This window comes from Aythya fuligula, chromosome 4 (genome assembly GCF_009819795.1).
Source record: "Aythya fuligula isolate bAytFul2 chromosome 4, bAytFul2.pri, whole genome shotgun sequence".
Taxonomy (NCBI): domain Eukaryota; kingdom Metazoa; phylum Chordata; class Aves; order Anseriformes; family Anatidae; genus Aythya; species Aythya fuligula.
The window spans coordinates 43,435,144-43,458,563 of NC_045562.1; the positions used below are offsets into that span (position 1 = coordinate 43,435,144).

Sequence of the window (23,420 nt, forward strand, 5' to 3'; positions counted from 1 at the left end):
AGAAAAACACACAACAAACCATCAGTCTGTCATGAGCATTTGATTTGAATCCTCTTTGGACATCTTAAAAGAAACACCAGAGCAAATCTCAAACAAGAGAAAAACACGTTATGTTTCAGCTTGTTGTAACACCTTTACAGAATTTCTGGCCAACATTTTTGGTTTGAACAAAGTGCTAATAAAATATATGAAAAAACTTAATCATTGCTGGCTAATACTGGGATGTGGAATTCTTCTCCCTACAATCCCAAAGCATCCATGTACAGGGTCTTCCAATTTCATCACGGCATGAAACAAAACATATCACATTTCATAAACAAAATTCAGACACACTCCTAAGTTTGGATTTTTATTTTTTGATTGACAGAGGAGGAGGATGGTGAGGTAACAATTAAGTTCAATCTTTGTCCAAAGGCATCAAGGAGACCTGAACCCAGTTCTTACTTGAGTTTAAATCATGGAATATGGAAAGGGAACAGCAGCTCTTTCTCCTCCAAACAGCACATTTTATAAAATAAAAAACAAATCTGTGAACTGGGACTGAATTTTGAGTTACTCTGGATAGCCTGAAACCAAGTATTTTTTGACAAAGTATTCACCAAAAAAAGTTATTTTCCTCTTTTGTTAGCTTCTGCACCTCTTGGACATCTCAGTATAAAGCACTTTTAGGAAACTTAGTATCCCTGAGCTCCATTGTACACAACATATTTTGAAACGGTTATAGAAAAGCCATTTGTAAAATAATAAATTTTAATGTGTTATACTATTTATGTTATACTTATACATACCATCATCTAACATGAATGCCAGATGAGTAATAAATGCAAACTACTATGTGTAACACTCAATTTCATACACCAGAAAAACAAATGTGACTTTCACTATGGTGGTAACTCATTGTTTACACATACATTACTGTCTTACATTAGTCTTTCAGGAAAAAAGTACAGGAATGAGAGTCTGTACTAGGATTTCTACGGAAAATTTGGAAACTGAAGAAGTTTTAGAACTTTGAGTAAGCTGCTTTTATTTTGAATATGCTTTTTAGATGTCATCATCAAAGTAACATCTCGAATTTTACCTATGATGAGCATCTACAGCGCTGTTCTTTCCCAAATCTTAACTGATTTAATACGTTTCAGATACTTGTGGAAATAATTGTAAAGCATTAAAGATGCACAATCATGACCTACTCTTCAATATGCAGATAATTATAGAGCACAGTCATTTAGTATTGCATAGTTTATTCACATTAAATTTACAACAACCAAAGTCACTGTTCGTCACACTTCACGTATACATCGATTTCTGTTGTCTTCAATTCACTCTTTCTAGCAACGGCCACATATTCTTTAAGAATCCATGTGCCAAATATGAATGCTCTAACTAAACGTGTTCATGTGTAAAGCACTCTAAAGTCACTAAAGCACCCTGTATGCAGCTACTCTGCTTCCAGTCTTACGGGGCCTGACTTAAAGTCAGCTCAAATATTCCTGGACAACTCCGTGCTTTTTGTGGTTAAACTTCACTTACCAGTGATCAAAAGAGGTAGCTACCATTTCACAGCACTAACAATTTCACAAACATTTAATACTATTTCTGTTGATTTCAATAGCAGCAATTTAGGCACTTTTTATTATTATTTTTAATTAAATAAATTTTTAAACAAGTCAACTGTATTTAGAAAGCATGCAAATATTTACTATCAAGTAGTCTGACAATTACAGACTGTCAGGCCAGTCTTACCACAAATAACAGCTTACCTTTTTCTTTTTCTTTTAGATAAGCAGACACCAAGTCATGTAGAAACATAATCAATTCAGCATCCATAGTTACACAAATGTGGTCTGTAAATTCAGTTACTACACTGCATTCCACCTTTGGTTTAACACTTGTATCTACAATCAGATAAAAATAGTATTAATGCATTTTAAGCACTTGCCATATACAGAACAGTACACAGAATTTCAATACAGATTACTTGCAAATGTAACTGCTGGTACCGAGTAGGCTTTTCCCAACAGTTCTGACTGTAGTCTGAACATAACATTTTGAAAACTGACAAGGTATCTGTATTGCCTTTGAAATGTAATTGTTAGACTTGTGAGTTCCTTTCTGACAACAGTATGGCGCAGTACTTTTTCAGCCTGGAACTGCAGACACCCAAGGTAACATGGACTGTTTCTAAGGGCTTCACAGAGTTGATTTAAGACAAAAAAGCAAGGCTACTGGCAGCAAGTTTGAATTAACTGTACAAGAGTCTTCATCTCCATTGGAACAGTTTTAGGAGCCTGCAGAGAAGACTGAGAATTACTGGCATACTGCAAGCACTTTTCTTGCATCACAGGAATAGAAAACCTTTTTCTTTCAAATGTAGCCCATCTTTAATTTTCTTAGCTTAGCTCTGTAACACTAACCAGGAGCAGCAGCTGTTGCAACATTTTGGTTTTTAATTTGAAGGGAAGTTGCCTCTATTCATGGTATTCATGGTCCAGAAATATGGCAAATTGTTTTCAGCCAGTATCATCTTACTATTACTAACCGGTGCTTGTTAGACCATTATTAATTCCTCTACCCCAAAAAACTCTCATCTCAAGGACAGATTTCTCCATAGAGAACATAATAGGATGGAAGAATCTTGTGTGCATTTGCCATTTATGGAAGCTTAGAAGTGTAGCTGGCAGGTTAAAAAAAAATAATCCCGTAGATAAAGAGCCTCCTGTGATCTTGAAATTTCCTAGATCTTCACTTTCTCATCAGAACTCCCTCTGCATTTTAAACTGTGTACTTTCTTGCACATCTGCAGTAATTTTCAGATTAAAACCTCTTTTCTTATTGCCACAGTATCTTTGTATTTAAACCCTTGTTCATGAGAAACAGCTTTGGGTCAGGAAATGCAAATGATTTTTACTGTACCTTGTAATGATGGCTCTTGGGGCTCTTGAACATGAATAGATTTAAAATCCAGCTGCATTCTTGGCAATGCAAAGATGGTTTCCGTTTCATGATTGTAACTGGAACCGCCTCTAAAGCCACTTAGCAAGCTTGAGCTTTTCACAGTTGTGCTGCTCTCTGGGTTATTAGCATCAACATTTCGAAGTAGGTTTAACTCTACAGGGATAATGGGAAATACCTTAATTCGCTAATCCTTGTTAAAAATAAGTTCTGTCAGTACAGAGAGTGACAAATTTTCAAATTAGTTGTGGCACTTTCACACACTGAAATACATCTCATAATAAAGAAGCGGGGAAGAAATAGGTAAATAGGTTTATGTATTAAAACATATAAGTACTTCTAAGAATTGTTTGTTTGTTTTGTGGTGTTTTTCGTTTTGTTTTGTTGTGTGTTTTTTTCCAAGCTTACAGTCCAAATTTTATTCATCTGACCACCCCATCACAAGTTTATTCTAATAATGAACTTTCAGTTAAGTCAAATATAGACCACATGTTCAAAAGCACGCCCTCTGTATTAGGAAATATGATAGGACTTAAAATGAAAATAAATGTTTCCAATGGATACAACTAAGACACAGAGGCAACATTGATGTAAATCACTATTTAGAAGGAATCTGACTTTGTCACAATACTTACGGCATAACACACATGCAATATCATCTAAATTACTTAATTAGTTTTCAGTCGTTAAACTTGTGACAAGACAGAAAGTTAAGAAAGTTACTAGATTGTAAAGCTTTTCATTATATCCTTTAACCAGCTCTCAACAGCATGGCTCCAAAAGGTCACATTATCAGATGTTGTTCTTGCTGGTGTACACAAATGCTCTGCATGTAGCAAAACAGAGCTATGTAAAAGCATTTAACAGAATGTGCCTCTGCTTGTTAACTTCAACCATTACATCCTGTCATGTCTTTCAAAAGGTATAAATATTAGTACTTAGTATATTAGTATTATTAGTATTGACAACTTGAAAATATGTTTTCAAGACAATGTAAACTGCTCATTTCTAACTATATACCATATTCTGCCATTCACCTTTCACAGAAATTCAACTGATTCTTCTACTGGTTCTATATTTTTTGTGAACACAATAACAACAGCTGTATTTTAGGATTTGGTTTTGAGAGTTTTATTTTCCAACTAAGTGATTTAAGTATATGATTCAAAATGTTTTGATTCCTGGAAGCAGTGATCACAGATTAAAATATATTCCCACTTTAACTTCATCTGTTACTTCTTCATGTACAGTGAAATTACTCAAATGCATCCTCATGTTAGAAAATCTGGACAACTACATGCAACAAGAAATATCTCTGCATGGGGTGAAAGAGGAAAAAGCAGAGGATTAAAAGTGGAGCTACTGCAATAAGCAATAAACATCCCATTCACTAACAGACCACTTTTGGCTTTACTGCACAATTTGCAAAAAGGTCTTCGCTCACTAACACTTCCAGCTGTTCAGCATATGTCATGTTTTATTCCACAGTTTACTGTAAGGTTCTTAAGAAGAAAACTGTTATTTCTAACTCCCTTCTTCATAACCCACTTGAAATATAGCAGCTTTTAACAGCACGATCTGTACTGACTGACAAGCAAAATCCCAAAACTTAATGGATGTGAACCTCACCTTCATTCCTCGTGGCTGTCACATAATTGAACCACTCCTTCACACTAGCAACTCCATGTGGGGGATTTTCATGGCGGCGCCTTGTTATCTTTGTGATTGTTGCCATGGGGCTTTCAAGTGCTCCACATGGTTTGGTGACCATGGTGTTATGGCCCAAATGAAAGTCTAGTGTCTGTACAATGTATGTAGAATGTTCACTAGTACCTGTATTGAAGATGTGAGGGATATTGGGTTGGGAGAGAAGAAAAATGGGAAAAAAACTTTTAAGGATCATAGGGTTTTTCATATCATTTGCACAGGTATCTACCATGAATAATTACTAAGCCAGTAGCATTAAAACCCTCATGTAATGGTTGCAAAATAACTGGAAAAAATAATTTCTAAGTAGCTACAGACCAGTAAAAACTTCAACATAAAGACAAAAATAAGCAATAAGACCTCCAACATTCATCATGTAGAAATGAAGGATTCTGTGAACACAGACATGCAATTAACCAAGCAAACAATCCCCTCCCTAGATATATTGCCAGGGACATATTTAATAAACTTTAACTATACAATAATATATTTTGCATTTTACCACAGATAATGAAACGGTGATACAGATGGAGAGGGAAGAGATTATTATTTTAGGTACACAGTATATTTTAGGGAAATAATCTTGATTCAGAATTCAAAGAAAATAAGTTTTCCTTGGATTTATTCTGATATACCAATATATTCTTAAAGTTAATTTAAAGAATTTTAAAAGATAAGGGAATGGTTTAAATTACCATCTTCCCAAACTTTCTGTGCTTCTGTCCAAAATGCAATATTGGGTTCTTCAAGGTGAAACAAGGCCCAAGATTTTGAACGGAAATTAGGTCCATGAAAACAAGCCAGTGTCATATGGTTTCCATGCAAACTCATGGATCCTCCAAATTGCATTCCATCTTCTGGCAATGGCATCTGAAATAAGGATATATGGCACCCAGACAACACCTTCAAAACTCCTGGCCAATGACGGTGATGGGCTGCATCCAGCACTAGAAAGGAAACACACAATGGCAAAAACAAAATTTAGGAAAGAGAAAGATACAGAAAAGTTTGCTGCCGTAACTCCATATTTTATTAAAAATAGAAATATGATTAGAAATAATGAATGGGATTTCATTGACATCGTTTCATCTTTGCCATCTAGGGTCATTGCAGTTTACGAGAACCTGAACAAGTGTACTTGGAAACCTAACTTGTACTTGGAAATCTAACTTGTTGCGTTCAGATAAAAGATGTCTTCAGCTCACAATTAACATAAAGTAAGCATAGCACCACACAGCTACTCAAAGCAGAAATAATTTTTATGAAATAGACTTAATAAATTTGCAGTTTTCAAACTGCAAGAATATTTTAGCAAAATACACATTTTAACTAAAACCTGAAAAATGTTATAAGTTAGTTCCTTCTTGTACCACAGATATAACAAGATACCCGAGATATATGTCCTCCTCATTGAAAAGCCTCAATTTAAAGGGCATAAACATATTGAAGAGATTATTTTAAGTCAAATAGATGTGCTTACACGCATAAAGTTGCTCAGATTATTCTGCACAATTGAAACATCCAAGCTGGAAACCATACAGTTTTTTGTACCACTTACGTTGTTCGTGTGAGCTTCTCTCTAAGTTGTTGGCCATTGTCTTTGGTGGGAGATAAGGAACTGGTCCCCAGGTAGACAAAGCTCGCTTGCTTGTGTCAAACTGCTGAGTAAAGAACTCCTGGAGTTTCATTCCTATTTTTATTAGGTCTGGTGTGGTCGATCTTGAAATCATCACTTGGAAGATATCCCATTTCAAGTCCCCATGGACAAATATCTCACTAGATATTAAAAACCAGGAGAACATTTGCCGTTAAGCTATTTCCTACTGACACTACAAAAAAATAGACCCTTTGATTTCTGTCAGACTTACAATTTCAGTTATCAACATTGGACACATTACATACACATAGAATTCACCGTTACCAAACATGATAAGCTTGAAACACAGCAAACCTTTTATCAGAGATGCTCGAGTCCAAAGCATTATACAGATTGATTTTCCATTCATCCTGTAGTTTAAGATCTGCATTACTGAAAATCCCCATTAGGATACTGGATCCCATGTAGTCAACACGTGCTTCAGTAGAACCCATGGTAATCTGAATTTTATGATTGGGCTGTTGGTTTGGGTGCTCAGAAATATGAGCTGAAATAGAACAAAAGCAACACAGAAATACAGCATTAAAGGCAAGAAGATCAGTTTTACCAGAAACATCACCATTATGCCATCCTCACGATACAGAGAGACTGAGGAAGCGCTGGATTCTTCCAGATGCATGGGAAGGTCCTGACACTGATGTACAGCAAGAATACCCACCCAGTCTCTTTCCAAAACCGCTTGTCCTTTTCCTACACCTTAAGCATTTGGGAAAGTCTAGGAAGAGCTGAAACGCTCTCAATCTCTTCAGTTGACATCTGTCCAAACAGCTGAAAGGGGCTGGAGAGTCGCACAGCTAGCTGGTGCAATTTTAGGGCAGCCCTGACACTGAATGCACCCTTGATCAGGACGCTATTCCTTCAATTCAAAATGTGTTTCATAGTCAGAAAGCACAAATACGAATGCAAAGTCTTTATGCTGCCTATTACCAAATTCACAAAACAGGAGAACTGTGTCCATGCTTTAGCTTTCCAAAGCTACTGTCCAGAGCATATACTAACACCAAGCAGCTTTCCAACTTACCCACCATCTCCAGTGTGTTAACATCTATGGTACCTCCAACAACCCCCCCTCTGGAGTCCAACTGGGATCTTCCCAAACCAACAGACATGCTAATTTCCCGATCTCTGCTACTGCCCACAGATAGGCGACCCTGACTTTTCAAACCACTGGTGGTCCACCTAGAACAGAGATGAAAATAAACAAACATTTTCCAGGCTTTCAAAAAAAAACCAGAAACTTATTTACTACTTTGCAGTAAATGTGGGGCTTTATGATAAAGCAGCTACCAGTATTCACAAGGGGCTTTACAGTTCAAAACTGGAAAAGTTAGGAATTTCAAGTTAGAAAACAACAGGCTGTTAATGGTCAGTGGTGATTTTTTTTTTTTTTTTTTTTGCCCCCAATAACAGTGTCTGCTACAGTATGCTTGAACGTGTTTTATACTTACGTGGTATTGCCCATTACATTGCTCATATTCATTTGGACATTTAGTTGTTTCAGGTTCATAGCAAATACAACTAGTGTTTCCCATGGCGTTCCTTGTGGGCTTCCAGCTTTATTTGACTTATTAAATGGAGTTGACGTTTTTGTGAGCGCATCTAAACAAATAAGTAGGCAAAAATTTAAATGATTCCACATACTAAGAAAAACTGGCAGAATATATACATTGAAAGACATTAAAAAAGACAGATTTACACCCTATTTAATGAGCACCACAAAGCTACAAGTAAGTATAAGTGAGAACTAGAGGATCTGTGGTACATATTGTTTTAGCTGTAATAGAAATTGATGTATTTTACATGTTGAGTTTTATTAAGATCTTTTAAATAAAAGATTTTAAATTTGCTGTTCAGCATGCAGGAGTATGTTTTATATTCTTTAACTGATTAAAAGTATACACAAAAAACAAATTATTAGTAGTAGAATATTCAGGTAGTGGTTATTTGCACAAGTGCCAAGTTCAAGAATTAGGGTTTTCCTCACTCTTTCCTCACAAAAACCCCAGAGATACTCTTATAAGATTGTGCAAAATTTCATATGAACAAGCCACTGTACTAGTGTGTATCCTTCTTCATCTGTCTTGTCTTAAAAACTGTTCACATACTAATATCTTGCTTTCTAAATAGAAAAAAACAACCCTGTTCTTTCTTTCCTAAAGATATTTTTCCTATAGTAAAATATATAAAGTAGTAACAATTTTCTTCATCCACCTGATGAAAATATTTAGAAAAATAAAAAAAATAGTTGTCTACTAACCTCTCTGAGGCACTGAAGAATCAGACACACTCCTGGATCTTGTAACAGCTGGAGACTTTAAGTTATGAGATGCTGTCCCAGGGGACATACTACTACTTGCACTATGTTCACTGAAAACATTAGGTGATTGTGCCATGTGTGTAAACGAAGCAGATTGGCAGGGTTGCTCCCACGTCCTACAATATGCTTTCCGTGATGATTCAGGAGAAAGATGTTGGCTTACCCCTTCGATTGAATCTGGTGTTCCAGGACCAGAGGCTACTGGAAAAAAAAAAGACAGACATGAAAGGCAGCAAAATTATTTTGTTTTTGTTTAATAATACCCTCCCACATACTAAACAGTGTTTGGAGAGTTTCAAAATAAGTGTCATTTGTCATAAATACAGTTTATTTAATATATGTATTATTATTTGCTTTAAGTAATTTAATGCTCTACTTTAGAAATTCTCTATTTCTTACTTCTAGATTTGTTTTTATTAAATTAATTAGAATGACTGCATATGGAGTTATAATACATTTCTATTTCTGCATTTTTATCTAGTCACATATGAAATAATAAAAAAATAACATATGTTTATGCAGTTCCTACTATAAACCATTGCACAAGAAGGTTTTCCCTGATAAGAAGCTGTATCTTACCTGGCAGATTTATTGTTTGATCACCTAGGAAAAGCCGTCTAGCAATGCTTCTCCTGTACCATGCCCTTGGGAAGGCTAGAATCTCACTGAGTCGCCGCATATCATATTTAAAAGAAGCAGATCCTATATCACAGACAGCTGAAAAAGAAATTACACATATACGCAACTGTAAACTCTCATTAGTAACAGGTTTTGGTAACCAAATGTAATTAACAGACCTTCAGTTAAGTCAAATACTTCTCTACCCCAGCAGCACAGCCTCTGCTGTAATGAAAAGCAGTTGCTAAAACCTGCAGTTTTACTGAGGCGTTGCAGCTTCTCCAAATTCAGAATATGATACAAACACATTTCTTGGAGGAAAGATGTAACCTAACAATATAACTTATGTTGGATTCTACTTGTGTAGTATCTGCATCTTAGACTCTGAAGGCTTTAATAGCAGATTAATCACAACTATTCTGCTACTTGCCCATTAACTCATGATCCCATGTGCAGTGGGAAAAAATATCATAAAAACCCACTGTTACTTCAAGGTTCTTTGAATGTTCAGGAGTCCAGCTCTCAATGCAGCTTCATAGGGAATTGCACTACATAGTAATTGCACTACACAGTCCACTTCAGTCTTTCTCCATGGGGAGATGGCTTGAATATTTCTAATTCTTATTTAGTTAAAAAAAAAAAAAGGAAAAAAAAAAGGTGAACATCTGTAAGAGACTGTCTTATTCAGGTAACAAAAAAGAAAAAAAGAGCTTTGAAATACCTGTTTCTGAAGAGAGGACTATGAAAACTGTTAGTGATTAACAGACTAAGTCCATCTGAAAACCAACTTTGGAAATACATTTAGCATAAAGTTAAATAACATTGTTTTAGTTCTGTTATAAAATGTATAAAGAGATCACTCAGCAATAACAATCTGACTTTGCCCACTGTTCTGTCCTAAGGAACAATGACATAACGGAGCATTCATAGCTGGGCACTGGGTGGCCTACAGAATTTCATTCACTTGTTTCTGACTCCTGCATGCATAGATGTATTGAAGCTACACTGTATAGACATCATGGGCATACTGTGATTGCTTTTTGACTTAAGCAAGTTAATGGAGAGTGTTTCTGTAACACATTGTTAGGTAGAATTCCACTGTGCTTTCTCAATATTGAAAGCTCAGAAACCCTGTACAAAAGGCTCATCATATCCCTTTTTTGTGATTTGTAGTCACTTCAACTGACTGTTCTAATAAACGTAGTCTTTTGGATTACTAATGCTCTTTTTGATCACTAGAAATGTTCACAGATTAGCAATGGGCATGTGGAAGTGAAATGGCACATTTAGTGTTTGAGGATTTCAAAACCACTATTTTAAATGATGCATGACAGAGAAGAAGGAATGGGAGGGCAGGTACAACAAGAACTGCAGGTGTAGTTAATACAAAAATATTTAAAAGCTAAGCAAGCTACTGAGTTTGTCATGGGAAACAAAAATCATAAATGAGAATTTGCCTTTTACATAGTTGTTTGTTACGACACTGCAGTCAGACTTTTGGGGTCTCAGACTCAGCAGATACATGTGTAGATGGACAACGCTATTCAAAGACTCTAGTCTCTCAGGCAGAAGGGTAAGGTATACTAACTATGGGGTGTTAGATCTGAATAAAATAAACATTGTTCCAGCAGGTGGAAAATAACCACTCTTTATTGCATCATCTTAGCATGAGAAAGTTGAAATACTACGATTATTACTAAATAGAGATTTAAAATCACTTTCTCCTGACACTATCCAACAGAAGTACTTGCAATACAACCAGAATGACACATAACTTAAATCTGACTAACCAGAAACAATTTAGGCTTCATCGCTGTTATGGGATGGCCCACTATTTTAATAACATATCAAGCCCTACTTCATTCAAAACAAACAAAAAAACCACTGCACACCTACAGGTATATGGTTCTTATATAATATCTACAAAGCTGCTGAGCATAAAGTATGTTATTAGAACAGCACTTCGCTAATTAGCTAAATAGATGGGATTAAAATGAAAAAAAGCACTTACCAGATATGTTTATCAAGGTAGTATCTATCTTGCTTGTAGCTTTACTTGCAGACTGACTCTCAAAAAAGGAAGAACCTCCTGAGCGCCTTATTCGTGACAAGCTGACTTTCACAAACTCTAGGTTAATGCTCAAAGAATCCTTCCGACCAGTGACTGAAGTTGATTCCTCATCCACATTACCTAGAAATAGAAAAGAGAGAGTTTAATCTTCCACAGCCTTTTCAAGCCTCCAGTTCAGAAAGCCACGCCAAACTTCTACTACGTCACCAAAGCTAATGAAAACTTGTACTGTACCTAGGGCTGCTGATCCAGGAGTTAGAACAGTAACAGCAGACTTCTGCTTTCCAGCTCCATATGGATGGAACACGTAAAGGGAAAAGTCAGACATGCAGGCAGTAAAGCTCAGGCCTGAAGAGCTGCTGCTAGAAGTAGTCAAGTCTGACTGACTGCTGCTGTGGCGTGTTCTGCCAAGAGGACTGCCTAGTCCAGGTGATGAACCTAAAGTCAATTTTTTTTTCTGAAAGTTAGTTTTAATACAAAAACATTTTCAAACATGAAATAATACTGAAAGCAGGAATACTAAACAGACCAAATGCACATCAAATTACACCCTTGTAGTAGCAATGTAGCTTAAATATTCTGTGTATTGGCAATAGCTGTTTATAACAGGTTAGTTTTATAAACAACTAAACTTGTTTAACCAAGGAAAGAAAAATTCCAGTATACTGTATCTGTGCGAGCTTTTACCAAAGGTAAAGAAACTGATACATGAAGCAACCCTACTGAAGTCATAGTACATAAAGATAAATGTGACACAGAAAAATAGCCATATGGTCTGTAAAAGCTCATTTTTAGACAAAGCTTATTTTCCAATTTTAGACAAAAGAACATTTTATTTTTGCTACAAGCTGCATATAGTATAGCCATTCATATATATTTTACCTGGTGCTCCAGATTTACTAACTGAATTCTTTGAGCAACTCTGTGAAGTACTGCCACCAACTGACACACTTCTGAGGGGTACATTGTACCTAACGTTTCCAGTTCTCCTCGGTTTGAAGAGAAAACAAGATCCAGGGATGGCAACTTGAGCATACATTCAACTCTTGATACTGGCAAGCAACTGAACTTGATTTGAGAGGGCTAAAACACAGAGGAAATAAAGCACATTCAACTTTTTAATAAAGCATATAAAATATGCTTTATTTTATATATACCACCCCAAATTTGGCTTGTAAATTTATATATATATAAATTTATATCTAAAAATATAAGCTAATTACAACCTTCTCAGACTGGTTTTAGAATTAATAAGATAACTCTAGGCAAGTTTGTATAGATACAGGGAATCCCTCCAACAACAGGAGTATTATTTGGAAACAGTTTTTAGAAAACAAACCCAGGAATCCTGTATGCAGCATATGACATGGACATACCCCTCTCTTCCTCCTCCCCAGGTCAATTCATAGTTTCACCTTATGGAAGAACTATAAATGACTCTTTAGCTTGGCTAGATGAGATTACAGAAAAAGTTGAGAGGAGCTATTGATTGTTGTGGTTAATTTTCCTAAGCATAAAACAAACTTCCTTTTGAAGATGTTCAATTTGGGAATGTAATCAAATTTGTACCATGACAAAATGTTGTTTTAGCAAAGCAGAAAAAAACAGCAACATGCAGATCAAGCTCAAGTACTCTGCCTCAGTCTGGAGTAGCATTATTCCCTCTGAAGCAAAAAGTCTAGACTCATCAAATATGAAGCAGTATGAACATGTATGTAGATGAGCACTGTACATTCCTGTATTTTCACATTTACCATATAAATGGAGAAAATCTGTTGGTTTGTAATGGTACCTACAAATAACAGATGTAAATACTAATTATGAACGATATTTAAGAAGTGATTGGACTGTGCACTTAGTCACATGGTCTAAACTTTTGGGTAGACCTGTGAGGTGCCAGGAGTTGGACTTGATGATCCTTATGGGCCCCTTCCAACTCGGGATATTCTATGATTCTATGATTCTATATCTTCCCAAGAGAAGTCCAAAAGAGACAAGGAAGAGGTAAAGGTTAAAAATGCTTGGAAATTTTGTGATTTCTCAGAATTTCTGTTGGTCTCCATGGGACAGTGTAGTGGGCGGAACCACGACAGACGGAAAGATGTCAGAACTTCTACTGAAATACATCTTACCTATTATCATGCTAGACATCAGTATCTCAAAACAGGCGCCTAAAAATATTTTTTTAACTTAAAAAAACAAACAACTTAGAAGCAAAGACTGTCTCAAAGACTGTGATTGAAGTTACTTACTATACTAAATGATTTAAAACCTCACCTGAACTCGTACATAAACCACCACATCTACAGGGAAGGATGAATATGCTGATGTCGATGATGATACCAACGATGTCGTGGACTCTTCTAACTGATCTTGTATATCAAATTGTCCCATGTCTTCATCTTGTGAACTAACAGCTTTTAAGAAACACAAGAACTCATTAGAAAGTGGAATTTAAAGAAAATACAGCTCAATGCCATCAGAACACAATAAAGAAATGCTAGAATACTAAAATATGAAGATGCAACTTACCTGTGTAATTCCTTTCAATCGGTGTAATTGGAATGGTTTCAAGAGCTTTCTCTAGAAAGTCCAATAAGCATGGGCTAATCACCATTTCCTCTGGCAATGACTGAAGTGCAACCCATGCGTATAGTTTAGCAGTTTTCACTCCACCGCTTCCTTTCCCTTTGGCTGCAACATTGAAAGATAAATTTGTCTAATGTAAAACCATTTAACTGTAACTGATAAATATTAGAAGATACTTCATAACTAACAGCTGTTTCTTCTAATTTTCAGCACCATCATCTGGAAAGGCATAAATCAGATCAGTTAGAAAAAAATTCAACTTTAAGATTTTGCTAAGAAAACTGTGTAAAAAAGAACTATTATCCCATTGTATTTGAATTTAATTGCATTGTGCTTGTTCTTCATGAAGCACTCCTATGTTTTTTTATTTTTAAATTTTAATAACACCGAAATCAGCCACACAAAATTCTTCTCCAAACACAATGCAAAGTAAACAGAGCTGACTGGAAATGGAAGACAACTTAGGAAAAGAAAATACATGAGTTTGGGAAGAATGACAGTTTAAGCAGTAAAAAAAAAAAAAAGACATTCAAAGATTAAAACTGTAAATGGCAAGTCCTACCATTTTTATGCAAAGAATAACTGAGGATTCTAAACCCACATTTTTTAATGACTGGAGCTAGCAAGACTATAACGGAAAAGACCTGTCTTTTAATGTATGGAAAAGGCTAGCACTTGGAACCATGCTTATTAAAAATATAAAGATATTTCTGGCAAATTATTCACAGAAGGTATTAGAAGCAGCTCAATTACTATCTGTATGAAATGCCACAATTAGAATGAATAGAGACAAATTATATCATTTATATTCAAATAAGAGATACTGATTTGAAGCTCTCCAAATAAAATATAAACATTGAATCACTAAAACAGAGATGAAAAAGACTTTTACTTTGCTAAAATAAGCAGCACTAAATTTTCATGCTACGTAAACTATTCTGTGCAGTCCCTGTGTTTAGACTGTCCTATCTTGCCCTTATTGCAGATCAAAGACAGCAAGAGAAGATGGTTTTCACTGCAGGGGAAAAGTAATATAAATAAGTACAATGTATTAAAACAAACCAAAACTAATTAATATTATAAAAATACAATATATAGAGAAGCAAACTAACTGCAATCCTTAGATTTGGGAGACACTCATATCATCCTACAAGTGTAATTTCCAGAAATCCTTCCAAATCTAAAGCTTATAGATATAAAACTGGACATCACATGATTAAAATTAAAATGGCAAATAGAAGAGAAAAAGAGAATAGATAAATACGCATTAAAATTGAGAAGTAGTATAAACCAAGATAACACAATACGTAGTAATTACGAAGAAGATGGCCATTTAAAGGAGTAAGAGCTAATGGCTTAACAGCATGGACAATTGAGGAGAAGTGTCACATTTCACTGTTCTCTCCCAGCATACCAGTTACTAATTTTTCCTGCTTCACAAATTTTGACAAAGTTTTGACTTTGTTTTTAAAGTGATACTCCAACATCAAAGGCGAGAAGAGTGAATGTCTCAGAGGTTGGAGGTGCAATCTACATACCTCTAGATCTGACATGATGTAACAACGGGCTCCTACTTGAAAACAGGAATCGTTTGAGATAAAACAGAAGTTTCAGAACTCATGTTATTCCAAATCATGCTTATTTAATTGGCTGCAACAGTTGAGGACGCTAGTCTGGTATTTTGATTAACACAAATATCTTTAATACAAATACTGCTTTCTGGAATTGGGTTATTCCAGATAGTACTGACAATACTCAAAATTGCAGAAAGAATTTCACACACTACATGTTTGGGAAAAAGCAGTGGAAAACTTAAAAAGTATTCTTCAAATGTTACAGTGTATGAAAGCAAGGATTCATCTCATTTTTTTTCTTGGATTACGAAGAATAATGTAAATCAGCACCCACTTTTTATACAGATACTTAAGCTTTGCTTTTCAGTAATAAGCTTTACTTTGTTAAGTGAAAACTGGGAAAAGGCAGTACAGCCTTTCTCTGTCATATGGAGTCTCTAACACATATTACTGAGACTGGTTTGTCCAGAGATTTCTAAAAATGCAGCCTTATCAACTGCATTCATGCAGTCAAAACATCAGGTTTCTGCAGTCAAAGTTAAGATTTGATAAACATGTTTTTCACTCATGTCCAGGCAGATCTAAAGCTGGTAGATTATATGAAGGAAAAATATATATCCATGACAGTTTTAGAAGGTTATTGTCTATAAGTACCTGATGGGATGGGTGGGGGTTGGGGAGGAAGTAAGGTGTTAGTCTTGCTGTGGATAGTGCTAGATAAAGGAGGAGATGTGGCAGTATCTTTCATACCATACAGCTTGGACTCTTTGGAAAGGGTTCTTGGCAACGAAGATCCTCGAGAAGTATTTGGCGATTCAGTCTTTAAAGTCTTTGAGTTGTAGTGTAACTGAAAGCAAAGAAAGATTAATGTTCTTCATAGCTCAATTCTATACAGCAGTTTTATGCCACGCCTTTCTGCTTTTTTCATTATTTACCAAAATATCATTGTAAGATACGTTACATTCCAACCCATGTTCTACAGGTACAGCCAGTGCACATAAAGATCTGAAATCTTTGTACAAAACACAGGTAAATTATAAAAGAAAACAAAAAAGGAAACACAGCAACAGAGGAGATGAGCTATTTCTCTGTAAACCTGACACCTCCTGTACAACCAGCTATTTTTCCTGTCCACATTGCTTTCTTTCTGTATTACTGCAGGGTGAAACTAATCCTCTACTACAAGTCTGCATACACAAAATCGCAAAAAATAAAAAAGAACAAAAACAATTCCAAGCATTCATACCTCCTATATGTGGATAATACACTGTCAGTAAAATTACAGAACATAATAAAAGCTGTAGACAATCTACAGCTATTACTAAATTTGACTAAAAGCAACAGGCAGGACCTGAGGCATAACTCTTATCTCTGAAAATAGCTTGGAATACTAGAAGGTGGACATACAAAGTCTTTCCACTAGAGGAAGACCTGAAAAACAGTCTATCTCATCTGAAGAACATTTGATTTATGGCACTGAAGCTTCCATGCAGCAGTGATCTGTTTTCCTGCTCTTACTCCATAGGATTTCAAATCACAAGTACAAGAACATGAGAGCTTTGTATGTTATACAGGCCAACTACCAAGCTGCCCTTCCTATGAGTTACAGACACCAAGCAGACAAATCTTTATTTTAAAACAGCATAGAATATAAATTCCCTGTCAGAGAACAAAATATCCAAGACAAATGCTTAGACAGCAAAACATAAGTGGAACTTAATTCTTTTCATTATGTAGTATCACAAACACTGTTTGTACAGAGCTTCAGTTGACACAGCTCTATTTGTGATGGTACAAACGAGCTTTTATTTTTATTCCCTCCCTAAGAAAATGAGGGGAAATCATCAGTTTTGAATGTAGTATTACAGGAGTCATTATTTCTATCTTAGCAGTACCTACACAGAGCTGAAAAGACTTTGGTGAGTTGCTCTGTATCGTTGAAATTGCGTATACTGCACCAATGGATTTGAAATCAGATTTTGGCAGAGAGAAAGACTCAAGTGTTTCCTTGCTCAGTTATACACAGCTTTTACCTTTACGTCCACACCAGGAATGTAAAACACTGTTGTTTCCACATCACTAGATTTTGTCTGTAGAGATGATGGCACTTTCTTGCCAGCAAGTAAGTGAGTAGTAGATGCATAATTAGTTTGAAATTTCTTCTTTTTTGACGGAGACTCTTGATCCAAACTTCTGGAACTCCGATCATAACTCCTAAAATAAATACATTGGATGCTATTAACACCACTCATGTCACCTTATATGGTTTTAGAAAAAAAAAAAAAAAAAGTGTTTAACTAAACAAAGCAATGTGAGAATATTAGCACGCTTTTTCAGGAAAAAATGGGAGTCCTTATGGACCAATGAGGCAATGCATAGCCTACTATTAGTCAAACCATTCTGTTTATTCATGAAGTTGTAGCTACTTGTTTGGAGGCTGGAAAAAATAGAAAAAATAAATAAGAATCCATGTACTTGGAAAGCCTTAAATTTTGTTTATGGAAAATAAAATGATTAAAAAACAAACCAAAGGAAAAAAAATCAGAAGAGAGGCATACACTGATTTTTGCTAAAGCAGTGCAATCCCCTGTGCCATACTCAGGCATGACAACTGCAACCTGTGGTGATGCTACAATGTAGTAGAAAACTAATCTATAGATCTTCTGTGCTTTTCAAACAGGTCAGTGCTTAAGAATCATTAATTAATTAATCATTAATTATTATATGGTAATAACTTAGGAGATAGAAATATCAGGATGAATTCATCAGCTAAAGCAGAATAAAGTACCAATACTCTTCTTCATGAAGCCACTATGTAATAAGACTCTTACCTTCGTAAACTAATGTCATCATGTTCTTGCTGAAGTGTTGTGGGATGCAGTACACATTTTCCACAATCAATTTCAACCCTGATATCAAGTTCAAAGTCAATATTTCTCTCTGTGGTTGTGCCAGTCATACTTCTGTTTGTAGGTGTTGTTGGCCAGCGTTCAGTGAAGAGTTGGTGGACAGCAGCAAAGCCTGATGCTTTCTTGCGGGAGGTGCTCCTGCCGACACAATAATGGATTAGATATTAGCACAGCATTCACCTGAACAGATGGTAGGAGGCGCTCTAGACTGTGTTCACACTAAGTATATGACATTTTAAGAAGTTTTCCGGAGAAAGCCTTATCTCATATACAGCAATGCAATGATCCATCTCTATTGATATACTACTAAGTATACTTTCTTATGCTATGGTAACACAAAGAGCCATTCTTAGCTTAAATTCTCAATCAAGAAAAGGCATGAAAACTTATACAATATATTTTTTTTAATTTTTAATATGATGCTCACATTATTGCATCCATTTTGTGGAGTTATAAACACAGAATTTACAAGTTGGAAGGAACCCATAGGGATCATCGAGTCCAACTCCTGGCTCCATAAAGGACCACCCCAAAACCAGACCGTCTGTCTGAGAGCCTTGTCCAAAGGCTTCTTGAACTCTACCAGGCTCAGTGCCATGACCACTACCCTGGGGAGCCTGTCCCAGTGCCCAACCACCCTCTGGGTGCAGACCCTTTCCCTAACCCCCAGCCTGACCCTCCCCTGTCCCAGCTCCATGCCGTTCCCTCGGGTCCTGTCGCTGTCCCCAGAGAGCAGAGCTCAGCGCCTGCCCCTCCGCTCCCCTCGTGAGGGAGCTGCAGGCCGCCATGAGGCCTCCCCTCGGCCTGCTCTGCTCGGGGCTGAACAAACCAAGGGACCTCAGCTGCTCCTCACACACCTTCCCCTCCAGGCCCTTCACCATCTTTGTAGACCTTCTTTGAACACTCTATTAGTTTTATAACATTCCCACATCGTGGTGCCCAGAAGATATTTTTAGCCTTCAAATTTTACTTAAATTCAATATTTCAAATGCATTTTTGAAATTTCCATGTTCTTCCTTAGGACCATTACTTACGGTGGTTTCCTATAAAAATATGCCCTCTCTCTGTCATGGTCATCCTCCTTCTCAGAATCCTCACTGCTTGATGATAAGCTGTCATCCCGACGTCCTTCTTCAGGCTGGAAGGGAATGCCAGGTGAGAAGACTGCTGGAGTTTTGGGTGAACCAAATACCGAACATGAGCCTTCACTAGCAGATGAGTAATGGGAGGGACCATCAATAGTTACAGACAACAGGTCCATTTCTGTCTCCTCTGGAAACTGATTGTAAAGAGACAAAGAGTAGTTAAATTTCTACAGGTATTTCAATTAAGAATGCATTAGATAGCTCTGGAAATAATAAAAAGAAAAGCAAGAGTGCTATGAGAAACTCTCAGTCCCAAGTTCCTCATAATGCAGTGATATCAGGTACAGAAACTGCAAGATGGGTTATGAAAAAGAAAGAAATGAAAGCTTGGTGTGAAGACATTTGCCATCACCTAGTGATTGAGCTCAAGCTGTTAGCTAAAGATGTATCATGCTCTGATCAATTCATACAATCAGAAGGAATGGATACATTTCACGTAAATTGTAAACATATTTTGAAAGAAAAGAACGAAAGGAAAAATCATCATCAACCTTGTAAAGGGGTGAAGTATCCAGAAGCGTTAGTGAGGTGTGCATGAATGCTAACACAGAATGTACGGTCTCAATTTGCAATTCTGGGCTGATCTCCTCAACATTTTGAACAGAAGTACTTTGACATGAAATGAACTTCAGGTCACTTTTCTAAAAGGGTCCTATCTTTATTTCTACCATAAAGAACACCACAAGGAATTTTCAAACACTAACTTTTTTTAACATGTATGTGAAAAAATACCTAAAAAAATAACACCAGCACTACCTATACAGTCTTATTATAGAGCTACACAGCCATCATCTGCAAATCCAAATGAGAACTGTGCTGAAGTTAAGAACTGGCATCATAATGTCAGTAAGAGTTTGGGGGCATGAGAGGGAGGAATATTCAACATTTGACACTTCTAAGTATTTGGTAACATTTTGTTACACCAACAAAACTTAACCTATATATAGGTTAAGTTTTATATATACTTATATATATATACTTATATATGTATATATAAGGTAAGATAGCTTTAAGGAGCAACAACAACAACAAAGGCAGGATTATGAAGACATTTAAATGTGCAAAGCACATTTCTACATTTGATTTCTCCTCCCCTCTCAGAAACAAGGATTTATTTCCTAAAAGGATAAGGTGAGTTGGAAGGTGTAAAAGGTATGTTGCTATCTCTAAAGTTGTTTGGGGGTCCGTTTTTGTTTTTATTTATTTAAAGAAAAAAAAAACCTACAAACCTTGCTGCTTTTATCCCTAAATATGTTTTTTTTTTTAAAGCATGTTAAAAAATCTATTTGCTCTCTATGTGTTAAGTTTTGAAACATTTCTTGCTCACTATGACTTGAAAATGTCTTTCTCAGCATTAAATACAGGAATTCCAACAGAATAAAGTGTGAGGAGACATCCTCCCACCTACCAATTATTTTGTACTGGTGTTAATGACTGCACTTTTAACACAATGCAACAGACGAGGACACCTGCACACTAAAATCCTTCCAAAGCACATTCTTAAGTCTAAACTTACGTCACTTTACAGCAGCCTTGATCAGAGTCTTCACAAACATGATCAGAAGTCAAGTAATTCATTTTTAAGAGGCTACTAAGTTTTAGGTGTACGTGAGGATAGACTCAGAAAGTTCATCAACAGCCTATCATATTCTTCTGCTTACTTTACATATTTAAATACTTCTAGATTTGATATACATTCTGTTTAGCTGCATGCTAAAGAGATGGAATATTGAAAAGCAGCTCCCTGCAAGGTAAATTAGTTCTCTGGCAAAGATGGTTCCTTCTCAGAAATACCTGAAAATACCCTTCCCCTGGACAGCTGGATTGTTGTGCAATCCCCAAAACTGTTTTATTCAACTTAATTAGAAGTGAAAAGAAAAAGAAAAATTAAAACAATTGCAGTAATCTCAGCCATGAAAAAACAACATAACCGCACCATTTGTAAAATAAGAAAACATAGCAACTGAAACAAAATTGAAGATTCAACAATCAGTCTCAGACACACAAAAGGCTATACCTGTAGGGCTACAGCAAACTTATTAATACCTGTTTCCAAAAGTTTAAATATATTTAAACATAAACACTATTAGATGATTCTTGCACACATCGAGTAAAAATGCCAACAGAACTGTATTATTATTGTGCCAACCTAAAGAACCCAACAAAATAATACTAATATTTTCCCTAATGTTTCAAAATGATGTCATCATTAGCAATCAATTAAGATTGCTAATCTTAATTGTTAAGATTAACAATTAAGAACTTGTTAATAGTTAGTTCTTAACACTTGTTAAGTGTTAAGAACTCCAAACACATCTATCTTCTGTCAAAACAAACCTATCTTCCAAATATCAGTCATTTGAGGCACACACACACAAAAACATAGAAGCAATTCAGGTCTGTCTAGGTGCACCCATCTCATGGAACTTGTGATCAAATGGCATAGGGCATACAATTGCATGGCATATAAACTAATTCTTACAGAATCTTGAATGTTGAAAGTTACTCTTGGCCCAGGAGATGCAGCATCTACCCGGATATCTGGGAGATCTTCACTGTCTCCAAGTCGAGAGCTATGAACAAAAAAACAAAACACATCTTGTTTAGTTTTCCTACAGGATTTTACATTCATGCAAACATTTACCTACACAAATACAAGGCAATACAAAAGCATAGTCAATACTTAAAATTTTGTTAAGAAGACAAGTATTTTATCATAATTGGAGCACTTATGAAATGGTACATGAAAAGGAAAAAAAGGAGGGGTGAAGGAAAGAGAAGGCACCTACTCGTTACTTGGAAAATAGTCTATTGCTAAACACTCTATGCCTTATTTATTTATGTGACTTTTTTTAATCCTGAGCTAACATGCAGAAATTATAGAAAAAAGCAAGACACACATCTACCAAATGGTGCATAAAACACATTGGCAGATTATGCATTTTCTCATCCAAGTGAAATTAATTATTTGGCCTTACATACTTACTACTATTCATTCACAACCAAGGTACTTAAGTTTTTCCACTGCTTTGTTTCTTATCATCCTAGCCAGAAGAATAATTGACAGAGCAACACAAAAGCCTAATTGTATTTCCTATACAACTTTTAGTTCTCTTCAGATAACCTTGTGAAAAGGTAGAAAAGTGGGTTTCATCCAACAGATCTTGAACTAGAACATTCATACCTTCAACTCTTACTCAGCTTTAATCATCAATTATGCTAATTAATTCTGAAGAACAATTTATTTTCAAAGGTACCTTGAAAAATAAACTTCTGAATACCTTTATTTAAAGCTGGCTTTTATTCTGGAATTTCTGCTGTCTGGTATTTTTCACACCTCAATTATTTATAAGTTTCCATTCACTTATTTAAGTGTTCAAATTTAAAACATAAACAAATTTCTACAAAGAATTCTTATTCTTATATTTAAAAAAAAATCAAAGAATTCTAACATTCATCTCCACCTTTATTTTAAAGTCTTTTATATTTAATATATAATTACGCAGCATATCTTTAATTCCAAACTCTGAACTCAGCAGCTGGACCTACAGAAGCAACAGACTCAAACGTGGATATTCTAAAACCAATGCAAATACTTTACTGAAAGGTGTCTTTATGCAAGTGTAGTTTGCTTAGCAGACATTAAATGATGAAACAAAAAAAGCACATACTATACAGGCGAGGAGATTACAGCAAGTTATCATTCACAAACTAAAGGAATGCCCCTTCCCTTCTCTCATTAAAACAGCCCTTTTCAAAAGCAGACGATTGAGAATCAAATGTAAAAATCAAATTTTTTTACACTATGCCTTTTTTGCCTTATATGCAAGTTTTCTTCAATATGTCACAAAGGCAGAATTCTATTAAAAAGCCCTGTG

General features: G+C 35.7%; 1 protein-coding gene across 1 annotated transcript in view; it reads right to left on the reverse strand.

The window, feature by feature from the left end:
* The window catches only part of KIAA1109 (KIAA1109 ortholog), a 113,479-nt gene that overhangs the window by 2,271 nt on the left and 87,788 nt on the right, over nucleotides 1–23,420 (reverse strand). Inside the window, 21 exon segments of the mRNA XM_032186753.1 lie at nucleotides 1,764–1,898; nucleotides 2,917–3,111; nucleotides 4,585–4,788; nucleotides 5,358–5,609; nucleotides 6,221–6,438; nucleotides 6,614–6,806; nucleotides 7,341–7,498; nucleotides 7,768–7,918; nucleotides 8,577–8,834; nucleotides 9,216–9,353; nucleotides 11,266–11,445; nucleotides 11,560–11,763; nucleotides 12,208–12,276; nucleotides 12,279–12,408; nucleotides 13,603–13,742; nucleotides 13,858–14,019; nucleotides 16,143–16,335; nucleotides 17,522–17,702; nucleotides 18,320–18,535; nucleotides 19,432–19,676; nucleotides 22,025–22,115. Of these exon segments, the coding sequence (XP_032042644.1) occupies nucleotides 1,764–1,898; nucleotides 2,917–3,111; nucleotides 4,585–4,788; nucleotides 5,358–5,609; nucleotides 6,221–6,438; nucleotides 6,614–6,806; nucleotides 7,341–7,498; nucleotides 7,768–7,918; nucleotides 8,577–8,834; nucleotides 9,216–9,353; nucleotides 11,266–11,445; nucleotides 11,560–11,763; nucleotides 12,208–12,276; nucleotides 12,279–12,408; nucleotides 13,603–13,742; nucleotides 13,858–14,019; nucleotides 16,143–16,335; nucleotides 17,522–17,702; nucleotides 18,320–18,535; nucleotides 19,432–19,676; nucleotides 22,025–22,115 (3,713 nt within the window).